The sequence below is a fragment of the Panthera leo genome, chromosome B1 (assembly GCF_018350215.1).
Source record: "Panthera leo isolate Ple1 chromosome B1, P.leo_Ple1_pat1.1, whole genome shotgun sequence".
In the NCBI taxonomy this organism is placed as follows: Eukaryota; Metazoa; Chordata; class Mammalia; order Carnivora; family Felidae; genus Panthera; species Panthera leo.
In genome coordinates, this window is record NC_056682.1 from 2,976,602 (window position 1) to 2,997,287 (window position 20,686).

Sequence of the window (20,686 nt, forward strand, 5' to 3'; positions counted from 1 at the left end):
TTTAATCTCTGAGTACACAGAGTGAAATCTCTGTAAACACAGTGACAGTTAGATTGAAGCTCATTCTTGTTTAATTTCTCATCCCCTGTGATTTTATTCATGCCCAGCATTCAAGCTGAGAAACCTTATTAGTATTAATGTAATACTAAAGTGCCATTGAAACATTCATTAATAATTTGCAGGTATTTATAAAGATCATTGTAATCATTGTAACCGAATCAAAGTTGTCAATATTCGATTGTGATAACATCCTACTAAAAAGATTTAGTACTTTTGATTTCAAAAAGCTCAGTGCATTTTCCAGAATTCAATCTTTATCTAGATAGTTCATTCTGAATTCCTGTTTTGAAATGAGTACACAAAGGAAATAAAATATGGTACCTACTGAATCAATGAACACAAGCAGGAAGGAAATTAATGCGGCTAACTGTATTATATTCTCCACATTATGTAAAAAAATTGATACACGACCGTCATGCAAAGTTCATTTCTGCGTTTTGAAGACAACTTCCTTTGCAAATTGTAAGTACCTTTTAGAATACAGAACAAAGGAAATCATCTCTTTTAATTAACTACTACATTTTCCTTTTTGAAAAGAAAATGATGTAAATAACATCTATTTCCTTTTTGCTTGTATTCCCACAAATTCAAAGCTACATTTAATGCTGAATGATGTCATTTCTTTTATTCTATGTGTCCAGTACATTTATACCTTCCTCCTTTGTTTCGCTGAATCAAATATTTGGAAAACAGGTCATTTTAAAAGGAAATTAGACAATCTTATCTTTTTGACTACATACCTTTTGATGAGGTCTTATACATTGATGATCTGTAATCTTGTTTTCACTATATGCTTAACTACCGATTATATAAATAAATGTGAGAAGGACTTAGTGAGCTATCGGTTCTGAACTGGTTGCACTCGAAATAACAACACTGTATCACAGAGCGCTCTAGACAAATGAATGTTTAAAAAACACTGATGTCAAAATCAAATCAATAGTAAGATATGTTACAAATATTTTATAACGGTAGATAATCACTTCAACTAATGACAATAAACACACTGCTAAAATGTGACAAATAACAAACCTCCAGCTAACCCTCCCTTGTAAAGGAGTAACATGCAATTCAAACAGTGAGACTCACTGTATTTTCTTCTCTACCAATTTTCCTTTTCTTCCTCATGATAACTACACAGCACTGATTCAAACTCCAACCGGTTTCAGAATAAATATATTCTAAATGTACTAATTACTGCAATATTTTTGTCTTATTCTCCCCCATCCTTTCATGTGATGCTGTCATTGTCATAGCTTGTATGTTCCTGGTTCTGATCCACCAGTATAGTCTTCTCTGTGGCCAGATCCCTAGACATGGGACAATGGCCTTCACATCGGGCCGTGTTCATAGCTGGGCTACTATTTCAAGAACGGGGGCACCGCAGGGCGCCTGGGTGGATCAGCCGGTTAAGCGTCCCACTCTTGATTTCAGCTCGCTCATGATTTCACTGTTCGTGAATTCCAGGCCCATGTTGGGCTCTTTGTTGAGCCTGGGAATCTCTCTCTCTTTTCTCTCTCTCTCTGCCCCTTCTTTGCTTGTTGGCCCTCTCTGTCTGTCTGTCTGTCTCTCTCAAAATAAATAAATAAATGTTTAAAAAAAAAAAAAAAAAGAAAGAAAAAACTAAAGAATGGCTCCCGTGATGTATTATAAGATGTGTGAAGTCTATAGTGCACCATGGCTTCTCTGTCTTACTCGCGTTCCAGGGGCCAAATGTTGTATCTTAGAGACTCCAGAAATATTATACTAGCTCCACTGGGTTTCCCAGTAGTGAACGTTGACAGGAAACAAAACAAAACAAACAAACAAAAACTCATAATAAAAATGCTGAAATAAAAAAAGTTCCTACGTACGCAATGATTTTGGTGCTGTTTTCACCAAGTGCCATGCATCAGCACCAAAGGGGCTTGCATAATTGCAGCAGCCTTGTGCTGGAGGTAAAATTCACTCATGGCTTCGTCACGCTAACTCAGGACAGATGTATTCAATGGGGTGTTGTAAGGTTTGCTGCAGAATTGAGGTTAAATATCTTCCAACTTAGCGAGGCAGAACTATGTATCAGGTACACCCGAATAATGGTGTAATTTAAAACAGAAGGTTTTAATCGTGGAAAGTATGGTTATTAAATAAGCACGGGTATATGTAAAAATCAGAATAGTTTCTATTCAAAAATTTCTAAATGGGGAATAGGTCTAGATTAGATGGACTTATTCTGCTAATGATGTATCTGTAATATAAACATATTATCAAATTTAATTCTATAACTTATCTGTAAGTATTTGTAAAATTTTCACAGTTATGATGAAAATCCTATATTACTGTGTTACAATTATGTACGTGTTACATGGATGATAGACATAGAAAGACCATCTTTTTTCCAAAATGAGCATTTCAAGGGGTGCCTGGCTGGCTCAGCCAGTACAGCATGGAATTCTTGATCTCAGGGTCGTGAGTTCAAGCACCATGTTGGGTGTGGAGCCCACTTTAAAAAAAAATTGTAAAAAAGAGCATTCAAGAAAAGCTTGTCCCTGGTTAACCTAAAAGAATAACTTTGGTATTTATATATTTATCTTTGGACAAGGGGAAACCCACAAAAGGATTTCCACTCCCACACAGGATATAGAAATCTGAAAAATAAGACACTATTTTCACTTTAACAACGAGAAAAATCTAAACTGCGAGGTCCTAACTTTTCTTGAACTCGTCCAAGGGACGAGGTAGCAGGTACCCAGGTGACAGCAAGTCCAAAGAACAGCCTGTTCCAGGAGATCCAGGACACGAAGCTGCCTCTGTGACAAATACAGGACAAACACGCATGGGAAAGAATGAAACACTCAGGCCATCCTCTTGGCAAACTGCCAAAGGTCCGGAAGGGGCTCAAATAGCTCAGGGACCCAGACACAGGGGGGTGTGCCCTTCCTTATTTCAAATAAGGCAAAGACAAACACTCCGGCAGGGTGCATGGCTTCAACCTTATTAGCTCTCCTCCCACCAATTCCAGTGAAGTCAACCAACCCTGGTCTATTGCTGTATATGGCACATATCATGTATGTCAATGGACACGCTTATGTTCATATATATCCAACCTTCTCTGCTCTTTCCTGCCAAATTCTAGAATGGCTACCACCAGACTGTTCCCCAGCGGCAGGTTCATGCTACGTACCCTCGGCTCAGATTTCATAATTTCCAGGGTAACCCAGCATCATCATTGCCTACGTACATCTTTAAGGTTCCATGGTATTTGCTTATTTGTTTTGTTCTGTTCTGGTAGTTTTTCTGAAGAAAAGAGCCCAGAGCAAGGGTGACAACCGTGTCCCTCTGTGTAGCCGTGTCAAACTTCCTACCCAGATAGATAAAATAAAAGAAGGACGGGGGCGCCTGGGTGGCTCAGTCAGTTGAGTGTCTGACTCTTGATTTCGGTTCAGGTCCTGACCTCACGGTTCATGGTTCAAGCCCCGCATCAGGCTCTGTGGGGACAGTGTGGAACCTGCCTGGGGTAGGCTGTCCTTCTCTCTCTGCCCCTCCCCCATTCACGCCATCTCTGCCTCTGTCAAAATAAATAAATAATTGCTGAAAAAATTAAAAGAAGGACGTCTGGCTTCCAGAACGTGGCGCGCTCAATTGTGCCGATCTTTTGAGCTTCCGCTCGGACCCCACAAGAGAACCCAGATCACCCGTATCTGATCAGACCTTCCTGGAATTGCTTTCTCAGTCATTAAAATTTTATGCTTCATCCCCTCAGATAAAAATGTTTGTTTTCTGTTGGGGAAATTCCTATCAGTGCTCATCCGGAAAGATGGCCCATTATCACTACCGGGGCCAGGCGCTCACTTCTGGATGAGAAACTGAAAGTCTTCACGGAGAAGCAGGTGCGGATCAGCGATCACAGCTCTGGTTTCAGTGCCAGACAAGCCGCATCTCCAACACCGACCTGCAGGCTTCCTTCCCTTCCGCGTGTCCCCCAACTACTAGTGACCCTCGGTGTCACTGTTCGTCAAACGCAACAGTGCAGGCGCTGCTCCTGCCTTTGGTAAAGCGCCTTCGTGACGAAGGGTCTCTGGGCATTCCGTGGGTCACAAGCAGGGTGACTAGAGCCTGTGCGGGCTGAAGACACTGTCTTGTGTCCTTTCTCCTGTAAAAACCGGGCGTACCTCAAAAAGAGGGCTTTCTGAGGACAAAGCAGGAAGGAGCTGCGACATGTTTAGACCTGGCATAGGGCGGGGGCTTTTGTTGTTTTTACTATGATCTCACGGATATCAATTTTAGGAACAAATCTGGATTTAGAGGCTTGTGGACAGGCGGTACCTATTTTCAGGTAGATGCAAAAATAAGTCAAGAGATTAAAAGTATCAGACAATCTCCAGGCAGTTTATTTCCACGGTCCCTATACTGTTTGCTGTTGGCCTTCTTAAGGTTAATTCTATGAACACGTTACATAACCCACATTTTAAACTCTGCACGTAGGATGAGAACAGAGAAACGAGCGCCTGTAGATACACAGAGGGTAAGGGAACACATGAACGACACAGGTGGTATCAGAATGGTGCTGGCATCGAAAAACAGCCACTCCCAGCGAATCTTAACCAACAGGACTGCAGCATTATGTTTGGCCAACTAAAATATACGCACATTAAGTAATTACGCAAGGCTGTGGATTTGTAAATAAGATGCATTTCGGTGAGAAAGATCTTGGTGTTCCTCTTCTAACGAAGTGCATGGGCGGGAAATAGAGTGAAAGGCAGACAATTATATCGTTGAAGCTGTAATCGTACGTACTCGTAACTGCAGACGAATCATTTTACTAGCACCTCTCTTTATGAGAAGTAAGTGAAAAGCCCGAAGCCACAAGATAAGTTTGGAAGAAAGAGATAAGAACATTCATCAGTTCTAACACTGCTGAAAGTATTAGCGAATTTATTAGCGCTATCATAAATGAGGTTGAGAGTTTCCTATCTACAGATGTTCACGAAATGCATCAGAGTGGCAGATTTTTTCCAGACATTTCCTACGTAAATAACACCCACAGCATCCTTTTACACTGTCACCAAAGTAGTCCTATTCAAATAAATTGGAATAAACTTGCATACAAATGCCTCTAATAAGTAGGGAAATTTAACCGAAACGGGAAACAGCCCTGTGGTTTGTGTCTGGTCCGGAATATTTATCATCAGCTGGAAATCTGGCCTTTCAAAAACACGCATGCATTTTCGTCTCGGCGAACTGTTTATCTCCATTCAAAAGATCACTTATTAAAGCCATCCGTGTATTTGCTTATTTGCAACCACTTATTAAAGGAGATGGATATCGACATCAAGCATTTTTAGCGCTTGAAAACACGTCCTAAAATAAACCTGACTCTCATTGGAAACTCTTACTTCGTTTTTACAAGGTTTACCTGCGTCATCAAACGCCAAAGAAGATTTGTGAATCTGTGTGAATCTGACCTTTGTCAACCCATTTATCAGACTATTAACTCACTTTTCACATTCATTTTTAAAAGGTTAGCGTCTCCTTCGCGACACCTTCTTCCAATTAAAATGAGTAATACACGAAGCGGGCAGCGTGCAGCGAGGCTCTGTGATAGCCCTGCGCCACCCACCTTGGAGGCCTTGTGACCATAATCGGCTTGCAAATGATGACTCTCTGGGTTTCTGGACGCTAATATAAACACCACTCACAAGAAAACCAGGAATAGCACACACGGTTACTTTTTGTGCTTCTGAACAATTTTTCCAGACACGAACTTCATTTATCCAACGATTCCAGATACTAACTGACATCGCCTCATTAGTTTGCTCTTTATACTATGTATTTCATGGGGACAGATTTTGTATGACCCAATTTCATGCAACTTGGAGAGTCGTTTTGGGACGAGGATATTTTACTATGTAATGAGGGCACGGATTTGTTTTTCCTTTCAGAACATGACTCGATATAACAGCGGAAGCCGGATGCAGAAAGAGGGGACCTTACTTTTGTACTCCAGGTGAAAGCCCGCGGCTGCCACGCTAATGTCAGACTGGAAGTGGAGACAGAGCTGATTGGACGTGCTGTTCAGAAGAGCTGGGACCGTGGTTCCTGAAAGAAACAGGTGGGGGACTTTAACATCACAAATGCATTCACTTTCCTCTAGAGAAAATATACGGGTTTATCTGTTCAGGTTTACAAAGCCCTGCGGTCTGTCTGAGCGCAACCTACCGAATCTGAGTACGGGCTTTGATGCTTCTGTCCTTTGGCGCCTTTCTCTTGTGCGAGTACAGCAAAAAGTTGCACATCTCTCTGCCCCCCTCAAGCTGATGTGACGTCTCTCTAACGTATCAGGGTATGAACACACAAATTCTTACGTTCTACCAGGCACTGGTGCACTGGCTTTTCAAGTGCCATTCTTTTAACAACACAATCATTTTATTTGTCTGTTTGTTTTGTTTTGACTTGAACAAAGAGGGAAAAACTCAAATGAGGGGCATCTGGGTGGCTCAGTCGGTTAAGCATCTGACTCTTGGTTTCTGCTCAGGTCATGAGCTCATGGTTTGTGAGTTCGAGCCCCGCATCGGGCTCTGCGCTGAGAGTGCAGAACCTGCTTGGGATTCTCTCTCTCTCCCTCTCTCTCTGTCCCTCCCCACTTCTCTCTTTCTCTGTCTTTCTCTCTCTCTCTCTCAAAATAAATAAATAAACTTAAAAAAAATTTTAAAAACCTCAAAAGAGCAAGTCTTATGGAGGTTGGGGGAGCAGTTAGCCTGGGTGGACCGATCTGAAATACTGATAAAATGCTCCTTTTGACTACACATTCTCTTTTCCATCCTTAGGGGATCCAAACTGAAGAATGTTCCCACTGAGATCTGCAAACAATTCCAACTGAGCATGAGTGAAGAGGAAAATACAGGTGTAGGACATGATGCTTGCTTTCCTTAAAATGTATTGACTTGTGTTGTGACAAACAAAAAGTCAGCAGGAGAGGTATCGATGGCAGGGACAAGGGTGATAGAGGAACGGATACTGGAGGGGGCTGAGGACAAGGAAAATGCTCCTCAATCAGAAGTGTCAAGTATTCTGGGAGGATGTACTAAATATGGGAAATGATAAGCGAGTTTAAATCCCCTTGTCTTGACATGCACGTGCTTCAAGATGAGGGTGAACCTCATCACGGCACAAGAAAATTACTACAACCAGCCGCACTGGACAGAACCCTGCTGTGGAAAGAAGGAAACGCTGTTTTAAATAACGGAATAAGGAAATGAGTCCATAATTATCCAAGACAGATGAACGTTACTGCAGAGGTAAGATTCTCCAGCATCCTTCTCTCTGTTTCCATGATCCCGTTTCCTCCACCAGCTTTCTGTCCACAAGCCAGGTACAGACTCCCGCTGCCCTCACCTCTCCAGGTATCCAAAGGCCCTTTTCGGGTGGAGTGTGCAAACCTAACTCATAATCTATGCCTGTAAAACCTGGCCAACCCCCTGTGTCCCCATGTCAGTCAACAAGCAGTTAGCATCCGCTCATGGCCCGTCACAGGCTTCCTTCTCTCTGCGACCCCACCCTGCCATCTGCCAACAGGCCCCCTCTGGCCAGCCTCCTCAGACCCTCCCCCTTCACCGCCATCACCCCAGGGCCAGCCACCAGTGAGTACGATGAATGCAACGCTCTCCCGACCTGTTTTCTGAATCTCCTGTTGCCCTCAACCAATTCATTCTCCACCCAGGAGTCGGAAAGCTTTCTTTTTTTAATGGACATATGATTATTTCATACGGAAATTCTCATGGATTTTTGATGATCTTAGGATGGAATTTCAGCTTCCTTGATTTGACCTAAGACCCTGCATGATCTAACCAATGTCTACATTTCTAGCTTCTTCTCTTTCACAACTCATGTTTTCTGTTGGAGGTGTTCCCATAATTATAGGCCTATGATGCTCTTTCTCTTTTCTTTTGACCCATTTTACCCTCTTTAAAAAAATCAATTGTAACTAACATACATTTTCACATTAGCTTCAAGTGTACAATGTAGGGGTTCAACAATTCTATACATCACTCAGTGCTCGAGATAAGTGGACTCTTGATCCCCGTCATCTATGTCACCTGTCTCCATATCCTCCTCCCCTCTGGTGACCATCACCCTGCATCTAAGAGTGGTTTTTGTTTGTTTCTTTTTTCATTTGTTCATCTCTTTTGTTTCTTAAATTTCACATGTGAGTGGAATCATTTGGTATTTGTCTTTCTCTGACTGACTTATTTCACTTAGCATCATACCCTCTAGATCCAACCATGTTACTGCAAATGATAAGATTCCTCTCCTTTTTATGGCTGAGTAGTATTCCAGTGTGTGTGTGGTGTGTGTGTGTGTGTGTGTGTGTGTGTGTGTGTGTGTGTGTACGTCTATGTTATCCATTCATCTATGGGTGGACACTTGGGCTGCTTCCATATCTTGGTTATTGTAGATAATGCTGACTTGGGTCAGAGAGAAGAGGCCTCAGAGAGAAACTTAGGAGGAAGAGGGAGGAAGGCGTCCATGGCACCCACTTGTTGGCCTGACTCAAGACCTGTCCACATCGAGACAAGAAAGAGACCTCCACCAAAAACACCGATTTTTACCCATTTGTGTTCATTGTGTATGATGTTTGCTGTCTTCTCTCTCTGGTATTATTTTTGTGTTCTCATGTACTTTTTCTAGTGGTTTTCCAACTTTAAAATATTTTAGGTCCAGGAGAGTCAACATACAGTGTTATCTGTATAGGTACAGTATAGTGATTCAACACTTCCCACACCAGCCGGTGCCCTTCACGACAAGCATTTTAGTAAGTGTGCTGCCCTAACAAGTACCAGTTTTGTATTTTTAGATAATCTTTGCAGAAAGAAGGACATGTTACCACTGATCTAACTAGTCTAACCAAATCAGGTGCCATGACAGGATCTGCATTACTGTCTGCCTGGTTTTACCTGTAATTTGGGGTAACTGATGACTTTTTCTGCTGCATTTTAAATTTTTATTTATATTTATTTATTTTAGAGGGAGAGAAAGCATGAGCGGGGAGAATGGCAGAAGGACAGACAGAGAGAATCCCAGGCAGGCTCCATGCTCGGCGTGGAACCCAACAAGGTGCTGAATCCCACGACCCTGGGATCACGACCTGAGCCGAGATCAAGAGCTGGACGCTCAACCGACTGAGCCACCAGACGCCCCGACTCAAACTCCTTTAAACAGTGCTGCCCTTCCTTGCTTCCCGCCCATGCGTCTTCTACCAAAGACCAGACAACGACCCAGTTACCCTCTCCTCTAGATACCACCCAGGCCGCCCTCGTCTGTAGCAACACAGCTTTTCTCTGCCTTCACGTGTAGGACAACACTCCTCTGCAGGGCTTCCTGCTTGGTTCAGTTCTTTCAAATTTGCTGTCTTCGGGAGACGAGACCCTAACTTCTACTTTCCAAAATTTACTTCACAGCCTTCGTGGCCCAGTAGAGGAATCTGTACATACAGGTATTTACTGCACATTGTTCAACTTTTTGGTTTCTTGTCTTTGGTTGACTGAGTTACGGTGTGGTCAGAAAACCTGCTTCCACGCCTGAGTCCTGACACAAATTAGCTCATCACTGCAAACATCTTAATATGTTCCAGTTCCATAAAATGAAGATGATATATGTATTTTTAAGTTTATTTGTTTAGTTTTTGAGAGAGAGAACACAAGTGGGGAGGGGCAGAGAGAAGAAGAGAGTAAGAATCCCAAGCAGGCTCCGTGCTGTCAGCACAGAGCCTAACGTGGGGCTCGAGCTCACAAACCACGGGATCATGACCTGAGCCGAAGTTGGATGCTTAATGGACTAAGCCACTTGGGTGCCCCGAAAATGAACACGATATTAAGTCCCTTACATGTGAGTAATAAATTGCCATGTATGTGACAATGCTGTGTGAGTGAGGTTCCCTCTACGTGTTATTACTGATGGTAGCAAGGCCTGAATGACTTTGTTTGCAGCTCTAGGATGAAATATAACCACTTGCTCCTCTACAAAAGATGCCGGATCTTGACGCCTCGGGGGGCACACCAGACACACGGGTACCAATTAGCGAGGGAGGCCTGGGAGGGTGCCGTGCAGGGAGAACCTGGCCCCAGCTGGAGGGAGGGCAAGCCACACCTGCCGTGAAGGGGCGCCCACGGGGGCCTCTCTAGACTGCCCTAACAGGAAGTTATTCCCAGCACACAAAACCCAGCTGGGAGATGTTTTTAAAAGTGTTGCCACAGGCAGTATATTTTTGATCATATTGTTTTACTGTGACCTAGATAGAGCAACACCTAACACAGAAAACTGAGAAATGGTATTAGAGCCCTACAGATTCTACTCTCAGCACAGACAAATTGGTATGAATTTTGATCTATTCTATTCATTTATAATTTATAGCCTGCCTACTTCCAAAAATGATTGTAGATGGCTTAGAACACAAGCCATATATATACATATGTATACATATACATATGTATATATATGGCTATTCAAACAAATTTTTTTAAAAAGTTCAATTCATTCAAGAAGTCAATTGTTGTTCCCAAAATGTGTACCTTTAACAACTACTTGTTCTTGTTTGTTTTTACTCAATAACAAACTTTTAAAACGGGTTCAATATTCTCTTATAGATATTTTTTAAAGTACCATAGAAATAAAGAGTTTAAATATTGATTATGCTTTTAAAAGTATTGAAATGTTAAGACTGATTTATAATCCTTTTTCCATATAAAATTTTTAAAAAGCTCCTGTTAAAAAATTTCAAATCATTAAAAAAAAATCAAATCATTTGTACCTCAAAAAAGATTCAGGATGCCTGGCTCAGTTGGTCAAGGGTCCAACTCTTGATTTCAGCTCAGGTCATGATCTGATGGTTCATGGGATCGAGCCCCATGTCGAGCTCTGTGCTGACAATGTGGAGACTGCCTGGGATTGTCTCTCTCTCTCTTCTGCCCCTCACCCACTCACTCTCTGTTTCCCTGTTTCTCTCTCTCTTTCAAAATAAATAAACATTAAAAAGGTGCAAACATAGCACGAACACACCACATATCCACTGTATCTTTCTATACTACATAATAATTATATTTATCTCTATTACTAATTTATATATGTGTGTATATACGACATTATTTTATTCTAAACAATTTGTAAGTTACAAATGTGATGGCCCATCTCTTGTAAAACTTCAGTGTGTGTTCCTTACAACAGGACATCTCAAATCAAGGAAAAACTAACACAGACACGGTAGTTCCAAACATGCAATCCACAGATCTCATTTGATTTCCCCCAATACTGGCTTTCGTAGCAGAAAGATTCTGTCCGTGATCATGCGGCGCATTCAATCTTTGGCTCCCTTCGTTTTCTTCCATCCAGAAGAGTTTCTTCGACTTTTCACGCCTTTAACAACTCGATACTTTGCAAAAACACAAGCACGTTTTTTGAGTGGAATGTTTTTCAACTTGAGTCTGTCTGATGGTCTTTGCTATTCGACTCGGCCTATGCATTTTTGGCAAGAATGTTAAAAGCCGACACCGTATTCCTGCCTGGTTGTCTCATCCGCTCCACACTCGGTCTTGGGGGTGCGAGGGGGCTGGTGTGCTCGGGCTGCACAGGCTCCTTCGGGGCAGTTCCTCCAAACCCTGCTCTCGGCGCATCACGTTGGTGTTAGATGGGCCGGGACGGGGGTGCTTTCCAGCAGCGCAGGTGCAGCCCCACGAGGAATCAAGCTGTCGGATGTCTGCTTGCTTTGACAGCGGGTCCATCAGTACACCCGTTCACACCATGTCCGTTACCGGAGGCCCCACCACTGACGCTGGGCCAAAGTGGAATCTGCCGGGCTTCTCCCCTCCGGAGTTCCTACTCTCCTGCTCTCAGTGAGTACCAATTAGGCGGGGAGATGCAACGAGACCGTGAATGCGCCGTTTCTCATCAGAATTCAGCCCAGCAGTCCTGGCATCCATGGATGTTCCAGTTTGAATTGCTTATCTTTGGAACAGTTGCCAAGTGATCATCCTCTCATTCCACCTTCCAGCCAGATGTATTAGTTTGCGTGCTGTGAGGGAAATTGTTCTTCTTCGTTCATTTCGTTTGTGCATGTAGCTACTTACATTGGGATGGACTCATAGATTTCTATTTTAGACAGAGCAGTTCGTTGTGTGTGTGTGTGTGTGTGTAATGTTTTTTTCCTACCAGAGCCCTGAAAAATGAGGCTTCATTTCTCCAAGAATATTTGCTCCTCTAGGGAAAAACAGTATTAAGTTGGTATCCAGAAACTCAGCATTGGGTGCCAGAGGGGTTCTTGGCTACCGGGGTGCTGCTTTACATCTGCCAAAAGACAGAGGTGGGAAATACGCGCGCGCGCGCACACACACACACACACACACACGCTTACATCTGTATTTTCATCGATACATATTAAAACCATGAGTTTGCACTGAGACCTCTAATTCAAATCCAAGTAGCCTGCCTCATTTCCATGTCTCTAACTCCTTTAGCAAATACGGAGAAACCTGGTTCTCACTGCCGTCACTATATTACTCAGGTCCTCAGTTCCCACGTACGTGCCCAGCCTTCTGACCTGACCAGCTACCGTCTTGCTCATCCACTCTGTGGGGTCCCTGACTGTTCCAAACACACCCAGCAAGCACACGGGAAAAGAAAGGCAGTCACAACGAAATCTGAAAATTCATGCCATCCCTCACAAAATTAACTCCAGCTAGGAAGATACCCTGCCGTGTGCACTGGGTCTGAAACCATTCATCCTTCATGGCCTCAGGAGTCTGTCCGATAGTGAATAAAGAGAAGATCATAGCCAGAAGTAAAATAAAGCTCTTCTTTTGAAATCTGGACAAATGCCACATACCCCTCAAACGAAAAAGGAGTTGGGCTTCCGACGGTGTGTGGGTGAATCATCAGGGGCCACACCAGCGTCTGTCTCGGGACTCGCTTGGAGCGGTGTGTGTGCAGAGAGAGATGGAGAGAGAGAGAAACAGTGGGCTAGGAATCAGAACCCAGGATAATTTCCCCCAAAGCTTGCGGTGCAAAGACAGAAGAACCCTCGCACACTTGGTCTCGGCCGAATCATAGGGAAGGAAAGAGACACACAGGCCTTGCCCGGTCCACTATTCCGAGGATGAATGAGTGCTAATGACTGTGACGTCATTCCTTTCCACAGTGGTGTGCTCATTACGTACCCGAGTCCAAGAGCGAGAGGCTCTCACCATCAGAAAGGCCACTACTCTTCCCTTGGGCAGCAGTAAGTAAAATAACAGAGAAACCAAAGGGTCCATATACAACTATGTAAGAGAAGCACTTTCTCCACCGTTACCATATTACATAAAATAGTACACAGTAGTCCCTCTTATCCACAGGAGGTACATTCTAAGACTCCCAGCGAATGTCTGGAACCACGGAACGTACCAAACCCTGTGTATGCTATGCATTTTGCTATACATGCACACCCATGATAAAGTGTGGCTTATAAGTGAGGCACAGTAAGAGATTAGCAACAACTAATAACAGAGTAATTATAACAGGTGCCATAGTAAAATTTATGCGAATGTGGTCTTTCCCTCAAAATATCTTACTGTCTTGCAGGCCCCCCTCTTGTGATAGTGCGAGACGGTAAGATGCCCACCTGGTGGGACAGAGTCAGGTGCATGATGCAGGCATGTGATATATAGCTATAGGTCAGCATTGACCTTCAGATAATACGTCACAAGGAGGATCGTCTTCTTCCAGGGCCGTGGCTGATCATGGGTAAGTGAGACCACGTACAGCAAAAGTACAGGTGAGGGGGGACTATTGTCATGTATGTGTAGAGTATAAATCAGGAATTTTCTCGATTATTTTTTCAACAGGGCATATTCATAAACCACGAATTATTTTTTTTCCATTAAACATACCCTTGTTATTCACAATGGCTACAACTGTAAAAAATGCTGAATTTGTGAACGTGGCTCTCACTGATATTTTTTCCCCCAATATGCATTTGTGACAAAGGCTGAAAACAGCCCAGAGGAGGAGGATGTGGTTGACTAGGCTCACTCACAAAAAAATGCTATTCTCTTGGAAGGTGAGAAGGTCTTAGAAACAACCAAATCACCCCCATCCAAACATTATCAGGTTATCTCAAAAATACATAAACCTTGGAATATTAAACCACAAGATGTAAGTGGTCTGTTTAACTTCAGAAAGAAGTGTGTCTGCAATATCATAATATTATTATATATTTGCATGTGGCATAACACTGTGTATTATTTAATGCAATTGATTTTAAGTATAAAGAAGCTCAATCTAAGTGCATGGGAAAAGACTGTCAGACAGACTCTTAATTTGGTAGAAGACATTATATAAAATAATGTATCATGTTATTATTTCCAATTAGATGACTTCAAACTGGATTTATATCTTCACATGTTATTTATTAATGACTTTTTCTTTTGATCACATTGCTTGCTCACCCGCTTTTATTTAACTTAATATTAGTTTTCTTAAAAGCTTACATCTTTGCATTTTTGCAAGGAATTTTGCAATACATCTGCATTTTGCATTTTTGGTTAGAACTTTTACAAGAAGTTTGCATCTTACATTTTGCAAGAAAGTTGATAGCAACAGCAAACTCCATGATGATTTTTTTCGGAGGAATTTCTTAATCCCAACCTTGACACACAACAAATCCTTATTTCTATTTCGGAAAAGAATATAGGCTACGTATCGACGATTATCTTAGAGATGTTTTAGGCTCAGGTACCTCTATGCCACCACATCTATTATAAAAATCACTCGAGCCAACATGTATCATAAAATACTGTGATCAAAGGCAGATATTATGAGGACAGAGAACAATGTTATAAAACTTACACATCATCTATATTTTCTTAAGACTTTACTAAGTAGTTTTTTGTTATTCTTTTTATATGTGACATCTCAGAATGATAAAGAATCAAAATAGTGGTGTATTCTCTGCTCGCACTGTTAATATGTGGTTCTGTGTAGTAAACGAACTGTCTGCTCTTTGTTCCTGGTATCCAGACAGTAACCCCCTACCCTTGGACTGTTCTGACAGGAACGTCTTTGTTATTCCAGGTGGGCTCCTTAGACCACACCGGAGTTTATGGTAGCTCTGCTTATGATCACGTGTATCAAACAGTAGGGTGGTGGCTGTGCATGTGGGAAGGACAGCCATGCGCTTAGCGGCTTGGGGTTTTGAGCCAGATGATGTCAGCCTGACCTCCCAACCTCTGTGGGGTAAGGAGCTGAAGACCGAATCGAGTCTTGTAGCCAGGGACTGAATGGATCGTGCCTCCGTAATGAAAACTCAGTGGAAAGTCTGGAGAGCAGAGCTCAGGAGAGCTTCCAGGTGGGTGATACACATTGGTGTGCCTGGAAAGTGACACGTCCTGAGGACACGGAAGGCTCATGTTTGAGACCCTCCCAGATGCCGCTCTATGAGTCACTTCATCTGGCTGTTCCTGATATGATTACTTTACAATACACTTTATTTATTAGCAGATTGCTTTCTCATGTCCTGTGAGCTATGTAAGAGAATGATTCAAACTAAGATAAACCCCTGAGTTTTTAGCCAGTCGGTCAAAGGGCGGGTGGTCCAAGGACACTGAGCGTGGGACTGGGGTCTCAGGGGAGTTGGAAAACCATGCCTTCAACCCATGCAGTGCGTGCCAACTCCTGGTGGTTGTGCTCAGAATTGCATTGCAATGGTATTTATGCCAAATAGGTTTTAAATGATGGAGATTAAGGAAGGCACCTGTGATGAGCACTGGGTGTTATAGTGGAGTGCGACATTGAATCAAATGCTATATTGAATCGCTATATTGTACACCTGAAACTAACATCACACTCCATGTGAGCTAACTGGAATTGAAATAGAAACCTGGAAAAAAAATTGAAAAGTGTAGCCAACATCTACACATTTAGCTAGAGACAGTGTTTACTATTAAAAGTAAACCCGATTTTTAGTTAGAATGCATCTTGACGTCTACATCAATTGACTTAATATGTTTAAATTTGTACACGTGAAATATCAGAAAAATAAGGTTCTGTTCTCCTGACTAATTCCAAAAACTAAAATAAGAAAGAGAAGATTGGTATTGTTCTTCTTTGCCACATACGTAGGCAATGTGTTTACTTCTTTTATTATTATCATTTTTACTAGCATTTAGGAAGTCATTCCTGCTAACCTTAGTCAATCAACCATACAACTGCCTTGCTGTATACAAAGAACATGTACACACGTTGTATGTAAATGTGTTCAGCAACACACTCGTGCCTCAGAAAATTAGGTGGAAAAATTCGTTCAAGGTTAAACCCTTCTTTTGGAGAAATCAACCTATTCCTAATATTAACTAAGAAATATAACATCACACATCTGAAGCTAAGTTCACACACAGTGGACAGTATTCCAGAGAAGGCTTAATCCAGGCTGATGTACATTAGTTGATACGAAAAAAATAGATTTGAATGATGAAATTTGAACTTCAGATAAAAAATCGCAAAAGATATACCTTGGAAGCAAGTTTTACTCAAGAAAATCGTAAGGAAGAGAAAGTATGTTTACCGTTTTGTTCTCCGTTTATTGAACAAATTCCACGTATAAGTGGACCCCTGTGGTTCAAACCCATGTTGTTCAAGGGTTCACTGTATAATAGACAGACACACTAAACCACAGGGTTTCACTGCCTGAAGCATTTCTTGTCTCTTGGATTTATCTGCCCATGTTTTACTCATCTGTTAAGATGTTATAATTTTCCCCAGATATTTTATGCCGTCCATTAAGACATTTCTTCATTTGTTCCCCCAAATCCTAGGCAAATGCAGCTTTTGACCTCCTTCATCACCCAACACCTGCCTGTGGTCTTACATCTTCGCCAAAAGTTACAGGTATTACCAGGTTACGTTATATTTATATATGATGAAAACATGTATGATTACGATTATGAACATTATTACGTTTTGCCGTCCGCATACGGATGTGCAAGTGTGTTGTTTTTTGTGACAGACTTTTTTATTCCCCAAAACAAACATGGTGCCTGATATCTGCATCATACTGACACATAGGAGGCGGTGTGAAAAATCGCAGGCCAAGCTGGACTGCGACAGGCGCTATGTGGTGGGGGCAGGACGTGAACCTTTCCAGGGGAGACAGCACAGCAGATGAGGCGTGCAGGTCTGGAAGGGGCAGTCGCACATAAACGTCCCCAAAGATACACCATGCAAAGTCAGACCAACACAGGTGGCGTGTGAGGGGTGATACCTTCTACTGGCATTGGCTCACACTAAACTTTAAATGGCCCCGTAAAAAGATGTTTTCATTGGCTGACAGCCAGAGACAACTCTGGAGTAACTTAAGAAGTCGTGGTAAGATCACAGCTGTCGCGAGCACCGCAAACAGCCTGCCCGTCACCCACTTTTCTTTCGGCGCCTGCCGAGCGACAGGATGGAGTTATCTCCAGATGCGGCTGAGATAAGCGGGAGACGTCGTTCGGGCTCGTGCCACACAAGGAGCCGTCTGTGGGGCCGGGCGCACTCTTAGAAAAGCTCGTAGTTTTCTGTGCAATCCTGGTTAATTCTCAAACGTGGAGATCTTTGCTCCTCAGTTGTAAGACAAGGCCAAGGACAGCACTTCGCGCAGAGTGCGATTTTTAGGACTCTGTTAGCCTGGCCCTAACAGGGCTCAGTAAAGGTCATGATGATGATGATGGTGACAGGGAAGATGGTGATCTTGATAACAGCTACTGTCAAGATTTTTAAAAATTGTTTAAGGTTTATTTACTTCGAGAGAGAGAGACAGACAGACAGAGACAGAGAAGAGAGGGAGAGAGAGAGAGAGAGTGCCGGAAAGGGGCAGAGAGAGAGGGAGACAGAGACAGAGAAGAGAGGGAGAGAGAGAGAGAGAGAGAGAGAGAGAGTGCGCTGGAAAGGGGCAGAGAGAGAGGGAGACAGAGAAGAAAGGGAGAGAGAGGGAGAGAGGGAGAGAGAGAGAGAGAGAGAGAGCGCCAGAAAGGGGCAGAGAGAGAGGGAGACAGAGACAGAGAAGAGAGGGAGAGAGAGAGAGAGAGAGAGAGAGTGCGCTGGAAAGGGGCAGAGAAAGAGGGAGACAGAGACAGAGAAGAAAGGGAGAGAGAGGGAGAGAGAGAGAGAGAGAGCGCCAGAAAGGGGCAGAGAGAGAGGGAGACAGAGACAGAGAAGAGAGGGAGAGAGAGAGAGAGTGCTGGAAAGGGGCAGAGAGAGAGGGAGAGAGAGAATCCTAAGCAGGGTCCATGCTGTCAGCACAGAGCCCAACACGGGGCTCGAACTCACAAACCGTGACATCATGACCCGAGCCAAGACCAAGAGTCAGATGCTTACGGACTGGGCCACCCACGCGCCCCTCTGTCAGGAATTTTGATACGTTGGTGCTGTTCAGGGCGGAGGAAACAAGATAACCTCCCAGTAGAAAAGAAAGGGAAGAGAGAGCTGGGCGGTACTGCTTACCACCAGGGCGAGGAGGGAGACGCCAAGGCCAACCCGGAAGCAGTTTCCGGGGACCCGGCAGGTGGAAGAAAGAGAAAGGAGGGGCTGCCTACACTTCAGGTCTGGGGACATCTGCCGTCAAGGGCGGAGCTGCTCTGCAAACCTGGCGGGTCCCAAAGCACTACAGATCTCAGGCCTCGAAGCTGCAAACCGCGGAGTACAATTTCCTGGACGGTCCGATCTCAGCACATCTCTTCGCAGGAACTGTGAACCGTGACCTACTCTTTGCTTCACCCCTACCTGCCATCACTACCCCTGGGTCCCTCGTCCCCCGGCCTCAGACTGTCACACGCAAACACCATCTACCTGCTACCTCCCCAGCGTGAGTCCCGCTCACTGGGAACAAAGCTGTCTCTCGGCTCACCTGTGGTCTCGCTCTAAGACTGTCAACGCTAGATGAGCGAATGTGGATGTGCGCACGAGTGTTGTAGGAAAACGTCTACAGGGAACGTTTTGTGGCTGTTGCTCATTTCGTTAGTGTTTGATGATTCTGATTCACAAAGACGAGAGGGAACTGGTGTCAGCGTACCTGAGAAGCTTCCCAGTCTGGGCGCGGTCATGTCCCCTCCGTCGTAAATCTCCAGAGAGTCCCAGTTCTGCTCCGTGGCAAAACTGATCACTTGAATCTAGCAAACAACAGTGTTCAGTTACTAAGTATTTTCGGCTTAAAGAAATTTGCCTGATCATGCAGGGTTTTTCCATGAAACTTAATACATACACCAAAGAGAAAGGTGAAACCCCACAAAATAAACCATGAAGTGACATTTGCAAATTTCTACAAACGGCACTTTGGGCAGCTTTTATCCCCTAAATCTATTGGTTTTAATCCCAAGTTTAGAAGTGTGATTAGAAGCATGTTGTAGAAGAAGTAAGAAAAGGGAAAGAGGTTATGGTTTAAGTATTTAAAAATAACCAACGAAACAAGAAAACAAACACAGAAAGCAAGCCCCGTGCATTCAGGCGCTCTGGGCTTGAGGGGCTTACCTGGATTCCTGATCCCTCCGTAACTATGATTTTCCAGATACAGTTTAAGTTGTTACCATATGGTTCAGGATAGCCGGGGGATAAAATGGTACCTCTGCGCTGAGTGAAATTGCCACTGCAGGGGACTAAAAGACAGAACCGTATCTCATAAAAATAAAGTACAGCAAAGGACAGCATTAATTTCATGCTTAGCGTTTCTTTGCTGTGTGATCACATATTAAGAGACATTTGGCACGGAGTACGGTCCTTTCAATGGCATGTGGTGGCCAAGGTCAAATTCAGTCTATTCTCTTACCAATTCCCAGTATCATTGATTATTGCCTACCACAGTACCAAGGTTTACAGATCTGGTGTCTAAAAGCAAACCTCTTCAGGCTAAGAAGGGACTGTACCTGACAGGGACATCTCGGAAGTGACTCCTGTTCAGAATAATTTTATCTGGATGATTTAAGGATCTTTGCAGACTATTGCCTTCCATATGCAGACAAGCAACCCCAATGAGAGTAAGGGGATTTATGAGCAAATCAGGGGAGAAGAGACGCTGAAAACGTACAAGTGAATTCAAGACCTCATCACGACTGCTCTCGAGGTTGTCACGCAAAATGAAACAAATAAACTATAACTAACAAGGCCATTGTTATTCGGGCGGCATTAACCTGTTACTTTTCAAGCCTTCATCAGCACAAATTTATTAAGAGGACATTATGCGAGACACCAGATCAACATTCTAACGATTCTTCCCCAAAAGGAAATTATGCTCTATACCCAGGGCTTGAGAGTTAATGGCGTACTTGATAGGTTTTGTGCAAGAAAACGTGTTTCATCCTCATTAATCTAATGAGTTGTTTCGTGAGACACAGTGACTTTTAGCGTGGAGCCGCTCCGCCGCTATTTCAGAGGAAACACGTTGCTTTTTGAACAGGTCTGGAGCGGGATCAGGCTGTGCACACTGGCCGTGAGCATCGGAAGCTGCTTCGTCCAGCCGTGAAGCTGGAGGGAACAGCCTTGTGCACGCTGTCACGCCTTGTGGACACACGCACGCCGTCACACCCGCAGGCGCACACACTGTCACACCTGCGAGCGCACACGCTGTCACACCCACGGGCACACACACGGTCAC

General features: G+C 43.5%; 1 protein-coding gene across 1 annotated transcript in view; it reads right to left on the reverse strand.

Moving 5' to 3' along the window:
• CSMD1 (CUB and Sushi multiple domains 1) overlaps positions 1-20,686 on the reverse strand; it is a 681,511-nt gene that overhangs the window by 211,378 nt on the left and 449,447 nt on the right. Inside the window, 3 exon segments of the mRNA XM_042934172.1 lie at positions 6,034-6,138; positions 19,112-19,208; positions 19,567-19,691. Of these exon segments, the coding sequence (XP_042790106.1) occupies positions 6,034-6,138; positions 19,112-19,208; positions 19,567-19,691 (327 nt within the window).